Source organism: Tupaia chinensis, unplaced genomic scaffold (assembly GCF_000334495.1).
Source record: "Tupaia chinensis unplaced genomic scaffold, TupChi_1.0 Scaffold148768_1, whole genome shotgun sequence".
NCBI classification, from domain to species: Eukaryota; Metazoa; Chordata; class Mammalia; order Scandentia; family Tupaiidae; genus Tupaia; species Tupaia belangeri.
Genome location: NW_006208615.1, coordinates 506875 through 519031, shown reverse-complemented (window position 1 = coordinate 519031; position 12157 = coordinate 506875). Strand labels below are relative to the sequence as shown.

Here is a 12157-nt window from a genome sequence, read left to right as displayed (position 1 = left end):
CAGCCATAATTGGAATCCAAATAATGCAGAAAATAATCCTACACCAGCCTAGAGCAACTCCCCAGTCAGGATATGGAATATTGCCATAATAAGGTCTATGAAATTGTACCAATGACCAGACAAAAATTGCCTATGAAAATAAATATGAAAAGACAAAGCTAAAGATTATACTTTATTAAAGAAAGTAAAACTTCATTGCACTAATGATTAGAATTTGATTCTATTCTTTAGAAGCAATTTGTCAAAACAATTAAAATTTAAATATATTCAAGCAATGAAGATAATCAGGTAATGAGCCAGAGGATAACAATATGAAATGAACCAAACTAAGTAACTTCTGTTTTGCTCTGAATAAGTTCTTTCAAAATTAATACCTCCCTATATCTATAAAAATACAAATGTTTGTTCAACACGTATTTAGATAAAATAGTTGACCATGTAATAAATCAAATTAAAGGTAAATAATATCTGAAATTTTCTGTTATTGAGTTTTCAAATTTAATTTATAATGGCATGGTTTTATTCTATGCCAAAAGTTAACTAACATATCAATTAATTCTATGAGAAAATAAAGCACAGTTTAGTAGACATGCTTCTCTCCTTGATTAGCAATTGCTTCTGTTATTTCCCATTGCACACAGCACCCCTTTCTCTGCTGCTAAAATATACACGCATTTAATATAATACTAGCATATTTCCTAAGTCACACTTCACCTCCAGCGTCTAACTGAGAAAAAAGCAAAAGAAAAAAAGCTCAATATATGTTTCCATAATGCAGTGAAATATTGCAAGATCTGGTTGCTATAAAAGACAGAGAACTGCCTACAGCTTGTCTCTCCACATATGCGTTTCTGTTGGCTATGTTAATAGATTGTAAAAATCTTTATAAATAGATAATGCAAGTTCAATTTTTATAATAAAATAGGTTAATTCTTTTAATTTGATTACAGTAATTTAAATGTATTTAACGATTACCATAATTATACATAACCATAAGAGAAATGATGAAGGATAGTAGAGACCAATATGCATGACTTTATGCAAAATACATGGCAATGAGTATCATTAGATATTTAATACTTTTCATTTTAAAGTAAATTCAGGTGTCAAACTATGTAATTAATGAAAAAGAGCTGGTTAAGAAGTCTAGTTAGGGGCTGGCAGGTCATGTGGTGGTTAAGGTACTGGATTTCCACATGGCTGACCATGGTTTCAGTCTCAGACCTGGCAGATTGTCTCTCTTTGTTTGTTTGTTTGTTTGTTTTTTGGAGAGGTTTTCACTATAGGGTGCGTGTGCTCACCAGACAGACAGAGAGAGACAGAGAGACAGAAAGCGAGAAATCATCCCCCAGGGGGGATGGTCACGCCGCAATCCCTTCTCCTCCATTCTCCTCTCAGGATCTTGGGCATGCACGCACACGCGCCCAGCGTGAGTTTTAAGCCACCGGGTCCGGGACACGAACCACGGTCGACTACGTGGGAGTCCAGCGACATAGCCATTACGCTAACTGCAGATTCCCTCTCTGTCTCTCTTTGATCAAATTAAAAATAAATAAATGATAATAATTTAAAAAAGAAGTCTAGCTAGATCTTCTCAGTTGATAATGGATTTATTTTATGATGGAGACTTGTCAAATGAGGAAAACGATATTTCATGGTACTTTCAAAGTCATTTAGCAAGAATACAGATCATGCAAGCATTGTAAGCATCTTGCACATGCAAGAGCATGTGACATATAGCAAAAACCTTTAAAAAACATGAAGACAATGAGAACGAAAATATACCTATGAAGCTTATCAAGTATTCAATTCGCCACCATTTTCTCTAGTGCATAGTAATTCTTTATCCCATGAAGCATTTATTTTTTACATTAAGCCATGTATTATACTGAATTATTATTTAAAATATCATGTCTATATGTCATAGCGCTATAGTAAGACACTTCTTGTTTTCCCTCAGCTCTAAATAGTAACAATAGTTAAATTTAACAAACTATTGCCTTTGACGTAAATCAGTTTCTTTAGTAATTTCAGATATTAAACCTTAAACTATAAAATTACTGGTACAAAACAAAGGTGAAACTCTTGGAGACATTGGAGTAGGTAAATACTTTTAAAATAAGACCTTCAAAGCATAGGCAATAATCTAAAAAATACACAACTGAGACTACATTAGGCTAAAAAGCTTCTGCACAGCAAAAGAAACAATAATTAGGATGAGGAGACAACCCTCAGAATGGGAGAATATATTTGTAAACTTTGCCTCAGATAAGAGACTGATAACCAGAATATACAGGGAACTCAAGTAGCTTACCCCCCACCCAAAAAATAATAATAATCCAATTAAAAATGAGAAAATGAGCTGAACAAACAATTCTCCAAGGAATACATTCAAACAGCCAAAAAGTATATGGAAACATGCTCAACATCTCTTGCCATAAGGGAAATGCAAATCAAAACCATAATGAGATACCACTTAACCACAGTTAGAATGGCTAAGATTACAAAACTAAAGAATAATAAGTGCTGGCAAGGCTAAGGTGAAAAGGGAACTCTCCTATATTGTTGATAGGAATGTAAATTAGTACTACCACTGTGGAAAATAATATGGAAGTTTCTCAGAAACTTGCAAATAGAACTACCATATGACCCAGTAATTCTACTTTTAGATATCTACCCAAAGGATAGAAAAGCACTCAGTAAGAAAAATATTTGCACATCCATGTTTATTGTAGCATTATTCACAATTGCTAGGACATGATATCAACCCAAATACCCATAGCAGATGAGTGGATTAAAAAATGTGGCACATGTACTTTATAGATTTATACTCAGACATTAAAAAAAAAAAGAAATGAAACCATGACATTTCATACAAAGTGGGTGAATAAGGAAGAGTTAATGGTAAGTGCTGACATTTCATACAAAGTGGGTGAATAAGGAAGAGTTAATGCTAAGTGAAGCAAGTCAGAATATAAAAGACAGACATTGTGTGTTCCAACTTAATATATACCAAATATCTGTTCTCTATAGAATAAACTGGAAAATATAATAGTGAGGGCAAGTGTAGATACTGGAGACAGTATAGAAGGGGGTGGGGAATAAGGGGTGAGGGAGGGGATCAGAAAAAAAACAAAACATTTAATAGACATAGAAATGAAAAGATATCTGTTGGTGATAATGTATATGGTAATGTCCTTGACTGGACCAATATGCAGTGTATTCATGGGAGAAACCATGTTGTATACTGTAAAGATGTACAATGATTAATTGTAGATTTAAAAAATTTAAATAAAATAATTCTATCCCACAAAGAGGAAAATATTTCCATTAAAATCAGAGTATGTTTAAACTGAATTTCTTAAAGGCAGGACCCACTCTTTATATTTTCTGTATGTAGCAGAGAGTAGAAACATTGTCAATGGTTCAGTATATTTCTTAGGGAATGAACAAATTCATTATATATTTTTATTTATCCTATTGATAATTTACAAGTTATTGATAACTTTTAAATCTGTTATTATTGTTTGGATAATAATTTATTTCCCAAAGTTTCATGTTTTGGACTTTGATATTGTGAGGTGATGAGGCCTGGTGGGCAGTGATTAGATCATAGTGATTTCATCATAGAGGCACCACTCTTATGAATATATTCCTAATGTTTAGTGAGACCCAGTTGAATTCTAGCTGTCGTGAAAGAGGATTAGTCCTTCCAAGAGCTGGTCGCTATAAGAGACAGAGCCTGCAAGACTGTAGCTTACTTCTCAAGTGCCTACCATCCTTCGTGTTTCCATTGGCCATGTTGTAGACTGGCCTGATGCCCAGTCTATGCCATCAAACTTTCCAGCTACCAGAACTGTGAGTCAATAAACCCTTATTTCTTTCTGAATCACCCCGTCTTATGTATTTCTGCAGCAATGCAAGAAGAAATATGACACTGGTTTATTTCCTCAAATAGTAAATATTTAAACTCATGGCCTCAAAAATAATACTACAAAAGTATTTGAATTTAGGCAACTTGAAAGTGTTAACCATAAATACTACAAAATTTGAAAATCATTCATTTACATTACTTCATTATTCCAATGTGAATTATTATTCAAGTTTTTTTAGAAATGTTTAAATGTATATATTATCCATACCAAATTCATGGTATATTATTACTTACAATCAAAAGGATAGGTGTAATGACAAACCAACAAGCTCTCCACCATAGCCAGAACATCCACCTCTTTGCTCCAATCATCATTTCTATATCTTCAATGAATCTGTTCCCTCCTAAAGAAAACATCAAAGAGTGTATTGATCCTTTGCTCTAATAATCATTGCAAACCCAGTTATCTTACTATGTCCAAATATTTTATTTAAATATGTTGTATACTAATGAATCATATACCTCTAACTATATTTTCTTGATATATTTTACTCAATATATTCTCCTTTACTATATTACAATAGTATAATTACTAATAGTATAATTGTGTAAACATAATAGAAAGAAATTAAAATATTTTCATAAAACTTATAAATAATTTTATAATCACTATTTACCATAAATCCAGATGATTCCTACTACTTCCAGTATAGCTGCAATCAAAATGCCCCATCCAGCACAGAAGTGGTCAATCAGATGAACCCAGTAAATTCCAGCCTACCAAAAAAAATTAGTGACTTCTGTTTTAATGATTTTTCTTACTGTGGAGGTGTTTAAAATAAGTCTATAGCTGCCAAGTGACCTATAGTATATGTGTAAAGTCTATAATCTCTTTCTAGTTTAGGAAATTGTCCATTATTGGGCCTCATCCTCTGCAAAATATGCTTACTACTGAAGTTATAATGGTGGGGTGGGAATGAGCTAAACGTCAGAAGACTGATTCAAGTTAGACGTAGACTTGTCGCTAAATATACTCTTGAGTTTTGGTTTCCTCATTCAGATTATAAAGCATATTCCAACTAATGAGTTATCCACGAAAAAAAAAAAATAAAGTTTTAGTATACCTGAGTCACACAGACAAGTCCAAGGAGAAACAAAACCATGCAGCAACCCAAAGTTATTGGAATCCTCATTTTCTTCATCACTTTGGGAAATAAATCTTGAATTGTTGTTGTAATCGTTTCTTTGGGGGAAAAAAAAGTGACATGCATATGTCAACTTATTTGCCAATAAAGTTAAGCACATAATTCACATTAGTCAAATTTGCAAATATAGGTTGAAAATATACTCTGGGCCCTGCTCCTTGCTTTTAAAATTTTATTGGTTTCTTTTTCTAAGTAGCTAATAAATACTTGCTCATCCTGAAGAAAATGAATTGTAGCTCTATTTGTTGTTTTTACTGTTTCATAATTTCATTGATAGCAGCTATAAGTTAATAGATACCTGTGGGCTGAAGTAGTTTGAAAGAAGCTTATAAGGAAGGAAGAATTCTAGTAGGACTTTTAGATAAGGTAAATATTTGAATAAGCGGTGCAAAGACAAAAGAGTCTAGGTTTAAGAAATAAATATGCTAAAAAATTATGGTATGGGTAAGAGTAGAAGGATGTATGGGTGCAATCATTAGGAAATATATTTAATATTTTTGAGAGCTTTAACCAGAGATATCTATATTTTATGTATAAACAGAGTAGATGATTAACATATTTTATGAAAGCGGGAAATGTGATAAAAATTTTTTCAGAATTTTTCACTGTGTACCCTCCATGTAGACAGAGCCATGTGCAAGGACAGTCATTGCAGTAGAATGATAATAAAATATGAATATAACCCAAATGCTCATCATCCTGTCAACAGATTGTTAACTATATCTATGTCTATCAGCATGGATTCATAATGCACGTATAAAAAAACTATCAGAGTAATGTGTATGCTATGAAACTTCACACTTGTGTGAAATTTTTCGATTTTATGTTATTTGTGGAAACATACAAAATGTCTGCAAACATGGACTGAATAACATATACAATCCATAATGATGATTACTTCTTGGAAAAAGGGTGAATTTTATTAGAGATATAAACACAGATGACTGCAAATTCACCTGTAACAGCTTATAAAAAGTATCTGAGACAGTATAAAATATCAATGTTTGTTTCTTTCGAGTGTCAAGTGCATGTATACTTTGTCTCTTTCCATATTTAAAATTTAAGTTAAAAATGTTTTTCAGAAAGATTATTCTGAGAGTAACAGCTAGAGGAGACAGCAGCAGTAAGAAAAGGAACTTTTCAAGTAAAGAAAACATGAATAAAATATACTGAAGGTGAGGCCAGCAGGTGGCAAGGTGGTTAAGGGTGCTGGATTCCCACATGGCCAACTACGGTTTGAGTCCCGGACACGATAGCTTGCTTTCTCACTTTCCCTTTCTCTCTCTCTCTGTCTCTGTCTGGTCAAATCAAAAAATAATAATAATAAATGGGAATAAATAAATCTAAATATATATATACTGAAGGTACTACTTACCAATGGAAGCAAACTGAGAATCCAGACCCAAAGTTAAAAGCATGAAGAAAAATAATATGGACCAAAATGGACCACCTGGAAGTTGGGCTAGAGCTTCTGGATAGGCAATGAAAGCCAAATCAAAACCTAAGAAGAATGTATAGTATTTCAAATTAATTTACCAGAAAATCCAAGAAAATCTAGTCATTAAAAAAAAAAAGATACTAGAAAAATCTCATCTTCATTTTGCAATGCAATCCATAACAAATATTCTTTATCAACCGTTTCAGTTACACTTTGAAAAATATTTGATTTGGCTGTTTTACAGTGTCATACTGTGAACACGTGAATTAAGCTATTGAGACAAATTTTGTATGTAGTACATTTCTCACATGAAAATTTTAATGATGTTTTTAAATTAATTTTATTTTTTAAGGTTAATGAGTAACAACTATCTTAAACTCCAGAAACCTAAATTAGGATATTATCTGACCTTAAAAATTTTAAAAGAATTATACTATAAAAAAGCTACATTTATGAACTAACATTTTTCTTTACATTTAATCAGTGTACATCTTTACAGTGTACAACATGGTTTTTCCCATTATGAATACAGTGCATATTAGTCAAGTCAAAGACGTTACCATTTGAGAGCGAAAGGATCAGGGAAGAAAATAAACAAAACAAAAATGGTGCATATAGCCTGCTTAATAATAAAAAAAAAAGACAAAACATTAAATGAACAAAAACATGGAAAATTATCTGCTGATGACAGGGTGTATGTAATTTCTTTGACTGGACAGACATGCATACTGGGAAAATTCATTTTCAATGTTATAATGACATAGAGTGATCGGATGTACAAAAATTAGAAAATATAAAATGAAATAACTTTTTAGCCTACAGCCTTCTATCCAAATGTTTACCCAGAATCACTATAAGTAGTGCCTTTTTTTTTTTTTGAGAGGTTTTCACTATAGGGCGCGTGCGCTCACCAGACAGACAGAGAGAGGCAGAGAGACAGAAAGCGAGAAATCACCCCCCAGGGGGGATGGTCACGCCGCAATCCCTTCTCCTCCTTTCTCTTCTCAGGATCTTGGGCATGCATCCACACGCGCCCGGCGTGAGTTTTAAGCCACCGGGTCTGGGACTTGAACCGCGGTCGACTAAATGGGAGTCCAGCGACATAGCCATTACGCTAACTGCTGGTTCCCAGTAGTGCCATTTTAATCAGCATATGGATGCCCATTAAACTGTATTTAATGAAGCTATAAATTGAATCATGTTCTCTATTCAACGTTATCTTTAGAGGTGCTTTTTATTTTGTTCCATTCTAGTATGTGATCCTTAGTTTTAAGTTTATCCAGCTTCCCAGACGACTGATCTAGGACTCATGAAAATTAGCTTCTAGTCTATGTTCTACTACTTCTTAAATATTTGGCCTTCTGCAAGACATATATAACATTTATGTCTCTCACTTCAGTCCTACATTAAATGAGCTGGATACTAGCTGATCTTCAAAGCTCCATTTAGTCATGAAATTTTTTATCATTCATCAGTCCATCAAGTGGTGATAACCATAAATAAAATTTAAATAAGGAATTTCTAACTTAAACTAGGAAACTTTTTCTAAGAATATTTAGCCAGATAATTAAGCATTCCTAGAAAATGTCTTTAAAGTTAAGTTCATTAATTAGATTTTTAAAACGCTGGACATAGCTATACATTCAATGTCATATAAATATTTATCTTTATGATATCAATGTGTTTTAAAAATTCAGGTCAGGTATTTTAATTGTACATAGATGAATTTGTGTATACGTTGTCTTTTACAATGTATAGAAAGTACGTATCACGGTGTCTGAAAACTTGAAATTGTGTAATAAATGGAGTAAATATATTTAGGAGTAAATAAAATTTGGAAAAACAACATGTTTTCGTAAACAGTTGTTCCCTAATATACTCTTGTCTTCCCAGATCATCTAAGAATTGTGACTTTTTTTTTTTTTTTGGAGGGTTTGTACTATAGGGTGCGTGCGCTTGCCAGACAGAGACAGAGAGATAGAAAGCGAGAAATCACCCCCCAGAGGGGATGATCATGCCGCAATCCCTTCTCCTCCATTTTCCTCTCGGGATCTTGGGCACGCATGCACATGCGTCTGGCGTGAGTTTAAGCCACCGGGTCCGGGACTCAAACTGCGGTGGACTACGTGGGAGTCCAGCGATATAGCCATTACGCAAACTGCTGGTCCCGTTATTTTTTTTTTCTTTTTTTGGAGAGGTTTTTGCTATAAGGCATGTGTACTCGCCAGACAGACAGAGAGAGACATAGAGACAGAAAGCGAGAAATCACCCCCCAGGGGGTATGGTCACGCCACAATCCCTTCTCCTCCGTTCTCCTCTCGGGATCTTGGGCACACACACACATGCACCCGGTGTGAGTTTTAAGCCACCGGGTCCGGGACACGAACCACAGTCGACTATGTGGGAGTCCAGCGACATAGCCATTACGCTAACTGCTGGTTCCCGGTCCCGTTATTTTTTTAAAAAACAAATTATATAAGATGAAATGAGAAAAGAAAAGTGACACTCTAGATTATGGGTTTTAAAGTGAATTGCTATAAACAATTTTAGAGTTTCATAAATGAACTACATTAAATTAACCGAAGCTGATAATACACAGAATTATGTACCTGATTTTACAACCTGAGAGACTTCCTTTCCAGATATATGAGCCATGTGTCCCAATATAGAAAAAATAGCAAATCCAGCAAACACACTAGTGAGGCAGTTTGTCAAACAGACTACAATGGCATCAGAGAAGCAGTTGTTATTGAACTTATTGTAAGATGATAGAGCAACTAAGCCACCCCAAGCCACTGAAAGGGAGTAAAATATCTGAGTAGCAGCATCTTTCCAAACCTGTAAGAGAAAATTATTTAATATTTAAAATATATACTTAAGTTTTCATTTGTATCAAATATTTACCTATACATACATATTATACATAGCAATAAAATAAATACTGAGGAGCCCATTACCCACCTTAAGAAATAAAATGTTGCCCATTGTTTAAAGCCTCTTTATGCCTCCTCCTGATCATACCACCCTTCCACCCTTCAGTGGTAAATGCTACTCTGACTTTTGTGTTTATCATTTCCTTGCTCTTTTTTTATATCTAGCTTTGTATATTTTTAAATTACAGAACATTTATCTTAATGCATGTAAACTTACATAATGTGATTTTTTCATTCAGTATTGAAACTTTCCCATTATCAAATTGAATGACATAAAATTTTAATTTTGTATCTCAAAAAGGAAACAAAAACCCAAATTCATGTGGTTCTAAACATATGGCATTGTTTTAATTGTTTTTTCTGTTTCTCTATTGCCCACTATGTACACCACAATTTATCCTTTCTTCTGTTGATGAACAGACATTTAGCTTGTTCAATATTTTGCTATTACATAGCTTTGAACATTCTCGTATATGTCTTCTCCTATCTAGATGTGTAGATCAAATCTTACTAAATCTTGCCTAATTGTTTTCCAAAGTGATTATACCAATTTGCACTCCTACAGCCTAAATATGAGAATGCTAGTCCACCAAATCCTTACTAAGAGTTGGTTATAATCTTTGATATGATCCAATCTACTAGCTTGAAATAACAGTTTTGATTACACTAATTATTAAAAACATTAGCAACTTTTTATAAATCATATCCATAGGATTTTTTTTCTGTGAAATTACCATTTCTGTCATTTGTCAATTTCTTGCTTATTTCTCTTATTTTATTTTTAGAAATTATTTATGTCATTTCAATTCTAATCCTTGGTCTATTAAAAATACTGATTTTTTCCCCTTCCAATTTGTGTCTTATTTTTTTATCTCTTTACACTGCATCCTTCAATGAAAATATGTTTTTGGTGTTGGTTTAATATAACCAAAGGTATATACCTCTGCTTATATGTATTGCTTTCTGTTAAGGTTCTGTTACTTAAAAAATATGTTTAGTCCATGATTATAAGGATACTACCTATATTTTATTCTAAAAGTTTTAAAGTTTTGCTTACATTATTAAATTTTCATTCACCTGAAATTTACACTGTGCATGCTAAGATGTGGGATTCCCAATTCTTTTTCTTTTTTCCTAAATGAGATATCAGTTGTTTAAAGATAATTAAGATTATCAATTATATGAACCATGGTTCATGTATATCAATCATTCACCAATTACATCAATTGGATAAGCCATTCTTTCCCATTGATCAGCATTGCTATGTCTGCCACATATAACGTTCCATTTGTTCATGAATTTATTTCTGAGATTACTATTCTGTCTCACTGGTCTATATGTCTATACTTATGCTAACACCACACTATTTTAAGTACTACAGCTTTGTAATATGTAATAGCATTTCCTATCAGGTAGGACAAGTCCTCTTCATTTCTCCAGATATACCTTGGTTTCTGGCCTTTTTATGTTACATATTAATTTTAGAATCTGCCTTCAAGGTCCACAGAAAACTCCATTGGGGATTTTATTGAAATTCTACTGACTATATGCATCAATTTGTGGAAAATAGAAACACATTGTTAATAAAGCTAGTACTAGACAATTTTGGAGAATGATGATACATTTAAACACCCCATAGATCAATGTGTTCCCTTGTTTAATGTTCCATGTAGGTGGCTTCATCTCTTCAAGCAGCCTGCTCATACTTTTAATCTAATCTCACTTCCTAACTACTCCCTGTTTCACAATTTACACTTCCTATGTGTTTATTGACGGACAATGATTAACTTAGAAACGAATTTAAGTTCATGTATTTTAACAGTGAAGTTCTTTGTATGTAACCCTATCCCAAAGTGAGGGGAGGGAACTTAACTGTGCAGATTTCAAATAATAAAGATGGTATATGCAAGGGGACTTCAAAAGACCAGTAAAAAATGAATTATCAGTTTATTTTGGTGCAAGAAATTTTAGAATCAACCCTTAGTTTTTTTCATAATATGTATTTTACATAACATTCTTTAAAATCTCTTGTATCTGGGGAAAAAATATGTTTTTTACCCTTTAAAAATAGGACTGGTCAGTAGAAGGCAAGCAGTGTAACATAGTGACTAAGAATTCTGACTATGAACTCAGAAAGAATGAAGTTTACATCCAACATCTGTCACTCTCTTTTACTTCAATTTATTTAGAACCTTTTTAAGCCTGTTTCTTCACCTATAAAATGGAGATTGTGAGGATGATAGTAATAATATTTTCTAAGGAATAATGTAAGAATGAAATGAGATTACACATGCAAAGCTAGCAGGATGCTCAACAGTAACTATTATTGTTATTATGGGAAATGATCATAAACTGATTTTTTATAGAGAGAGAAATTAAAAACAATTCCCCCCCCTTGAATATTATTTCAATAGAAACAAAGTTGTTAGGGAGTAAATAAATATTACTAGGTCTTCAGAATACAGCTTGAGGTACCAGCAGTTAGCGTAATGGCTATGTTGCTGGACTCCCACATAGTCGACCGCGGTTCGCTCCCGGATCCGGTGGCTTAAAACTCACACTGGGCACATATGAGTTCATGCCCAAGATCCCGAGAAAAGGGATTGTGGCATGGCCATCCCCCCAGGGGGGTGATTTCTCGCTTCCTGTCTCTCTGTCTCTCTGTCTCTGTTTGTCTGGCGAGCGCACACGCCCTATAGTGAAAACC

General features: G+C 33.5%; 1 protein-coding gene across 1 annotated transcript in view; it reads right to left on the bottom strand.

Moving 5' to 3' along the window:
• SLC6A14 (solute carrier family 6 member 14) overlaps window positions 1–12157 on the bottom strand; it is a 31858-nt gene that overhangs the window by 1217 nt on the left and 18484 nt on the right. The window contains 6 exon segments of the mRNA XM_006170617.1: window positions 5–130; window positions 4169–4278; window positions 4552–4651; window positions 4999–5117; window positions 6455–6580; window positions 9127–9355. Of these exon segments, the coding sequence (XP_006170679.1) occupies window positions 5–130; window positions 4169–4278; window positions 4552–4651; window positions 4999–5117; window positions 6455–6580; window positions 9127–9355 (810 nt within the window).